The sequence below is a fragment of the Bipolaris sorokiniana genome (assembly GCF_000338995.1).
Source record: "Bipolaris sorokiniana ND90Pr unplaced genomic scaffold COCSAscaffold_91, whole genome shotgun sequence".
NCBI lineage: Eukaryota > Fungi > Ascomycota > Dothideomycetes > Pleosporales > Pleosporaceae > Bipolaris > Bipolaris sorokiniana.
In genome coordinates, this window is record NW_006911984.1 from 1 (window position 1) to 2,864 (window position 2,864).

Genomic DNA, 2,864 nt, shown 5'->3' on the forward strand with positions numbered 1-2,864 from the left:
ATTTTCTTACCAAGGAGCTCTAGGATGCTAGGCCACACTATATAGAGCGCCATGTCATACATGTATATAATACGCTGGAGAAGGCTTGTTCTCGTTCTGTGATCGCGCTAAGAACAGGGTTCGAACTCTAGCGCGAAGCTCAAATGGATCGCGAATTTGCAACCCGTGTAAGAGGGTGTAGTGAAGAAGCTCTCTTCCTGCAACACTCAGCCGTATTCTATAGGCGTCAGCTCTAGTTAAACGGTACTATCTGCCCCACCATGCCGCTAGATTGCAGTTAATTTTGGTGGCGAGAGACCTACTCTGAAGGCATTACCCACTCCTTTCTACTCTTTGGCAGTTGTTGGGATAACCTGCTAGCATTAGTCGACTCGTATATCGTTACTGTTCCCTAATTAAAATTTGTTTTAACCTAGACGGCTAAATCATTGCGAAGGAAAAATACAGCCTAGTTCCTTCGTTGAGTCTGTTGGGACCTGATGCTGGCCATGTTCATGCGCCTTCTGGGTGCTCTGCATCGACAACTCCTAGTCCGAACTAGTCAAGAGCGTGCTATAGAGTGCAGAAAATCAATCCATATGTATGGGCCTAAAGCCCCAACATCTTTCATGCATAGAGCACAACTGCAACCGTAGGTAGAGTACAAAACCGTTGTGTCTCTCTCCACCAAGGCTATACGATGGATATTGCTGACAACATCGCCCGGTGCCCTTACCTCCATAACACTAAGAGCACGCTAGTGCATATAACGCGCCAATCCCATGTCCGCAAATAAGGACCCTCTCCAACCCCGCCTTAGGCAACTGGCTGCGAAATTTGACTCCTGCCTGCACAACGCGCAGCTATCGGACATTGAACTACTTGAGCTCTATCACTCCATCAATATTCATGATAAAATAGCAAAGGAGGCCGCAATGCCAGAGCCCAACTTACGTCACCTAGTCGTACTCTGCAACATGAACGATGCGATTACCCTCGGACAATACCAGCTTTACCAGAAACGTGCACGTGCTCACGATGTTACGATGTACAGCGCATCACTGCTGCAGGCGTCGTCAGACTATGAGAAAGAGTGCCTGAAGGCTTCAGACAGGTTCTCCATCGCGTCAAGACAGTGCGATAAGTCCCTGCAATCTCGGATTCACAACATCCACCTCAACTTTTAAGCCAATGACAAAGTTGCCCACCAGACTAGGTCCTTGGAATCGGAATACATCCGACTATCGAAGTACTAAACAGCCAGGCGACCTTTGGCGGGGTGGTGCAGTACGACTCGGGCAAGGCGATGCTAAGCGGGTTCGAGCAGACGGGGTCGCTAAACTCTCTGCCACAGATGCTGTTCGCTATAGTGGTTGGTAAACAGCTCGTAGCTACCGCAGGTATTTCGGTGGTACGCGGCGTCGTCACCAGCTGCAGGAAGGACAGTCGATCCGCTCCTGCCAAAGGGCTGCGCCGCAGGCGATAGCTTGTAGATATAGCTAAAGAGAAGAGCGCTGTGTATAGATCTAAATAACATACTCTTACTAAGCATAGCCACCATCACAGCTCCACTAATACTCATTTTCACAAATATAAATAATCTAAAACTCCTCACGAACCTCACAGGTTGAACTAAAGCACCTTACTAAGGTTTTAGAGATTATAGTGCCTATATAAGAAGTCGCTAGTTGTTTAACCGTACGGCAGCTATATGACTAAAATACACAGAGCTTTTGTCACGATACTCTAGACAGTAGAGGCCAGCCCTCGGGGACCCGTTGGAGACTACTCGGGCCGGAGGCGCGACAGCCACAGAGATAGAGTATATAGCCCTACCAGAACCCTTGGGTATCCCCCCAAGGATTCGTCTTAATCTACTCATTGATATATATTGTGCCTATCTGCGAAACACCTCACAGCTTTTCCATCTTCGGACAGGCTTAGAACGACAGTATTTCGCCAGTAACACTTAGTTAAACAAACTTGCTAAAGCGCAGGCTTCAATTTCTAGGCCCGCCGTGCTTCATCTTAGCTTGCATACTTCCTATCATATCGTATTCCCTTTTAATAAGTTGACTAGAGCTCGGCTACTGCTTAATCTAGGAATCGGTGCTAGTGGACTCGAAAAGCATAAGGACGTGGTGGTACCTGATTAGGCCTCTTGTTTAGTTAACGGAGAGAATAGCGGGTTCTAGAGCTTAAGGGCGTTGTAATCGTATATATCTACTTACAAGGCGGGTGTTGCTATACGTTAAACCACGTCTCAGGTTAGCTAAACCAACAAGCGCTATAGCCCTAAGGGTCTTAGCACTGCTCCTAATCCTAAGTCGAATTAGCGATGTTCTAAGTACTTACAGAAGCTAGCGGCGCGGCCGTTCGGTATATCGCATGCTGCGAACTATCACGTAAGTAGTACAGGGCTACTAAACACGAGTCAGCTGTAGCTATACTTTAGCGCAGCTAGAATACAGCTAGGCCGTTTCTGTATAGCAAGGCTGTCAGTCACTGCTTAGCTGTGCGATTCGATTAAGCAACAAATCACTACTACAGCGCAACCAGCTTGTTAGAGGCAGCAAGCTGCTCGGCATGCGATCTTAATATAGTATTCTATAGGTTGACTAGCTTTTAGGCAGATACATAGAAGTTAGAGAAGGCCTAAGGCAGTCCAAGGTGGTAGAGATTAGCAGCCAAGTAGCGACTTATGGTATTATAAGGTAAGCAAGAAAGCTGCGACAAAGAAATCGGGCCTATAGAGAGATAAGGGGTCGAGGTGTCTATTCCGAGAGTATCTGAGCTATGTGATGGGTATTGACGTTGTCAAGGGAGAGAGTGCTGTTGGTGTTCCGCTACGGCTGTTGTTCCGTTATGAGTGGATGGACGTTAGG

The 2,864-nt window shown here is 47.4% G+C and overlaps 1 protein-coding gene across 1 annotated transcript; it reads left to right on the forward strand.

The window, feature by feature from the left end:
• The first annotated feature begins 624 nt into the window (after window positions 1–624).
• On the forward strand, window positions 625–1,551 carry COCSADRAFT_42107 (uncharacterized protein). Its single transcript, XM_007708002.1, has one exon. The coding sequence runs from the start codon at window positions 762–764 to the stop codon at window positions 1,164–1,166; it is 405 nt and encodes a 134-aa protein (XP_007706192.1). The 5' UTR covers window positions 625–761; the 3' UTR covers window positions 1,167–1,551.
• The last annotated feature ends 1,313 nt before the right edge of the window (window positions 1,552–2,864 follow it).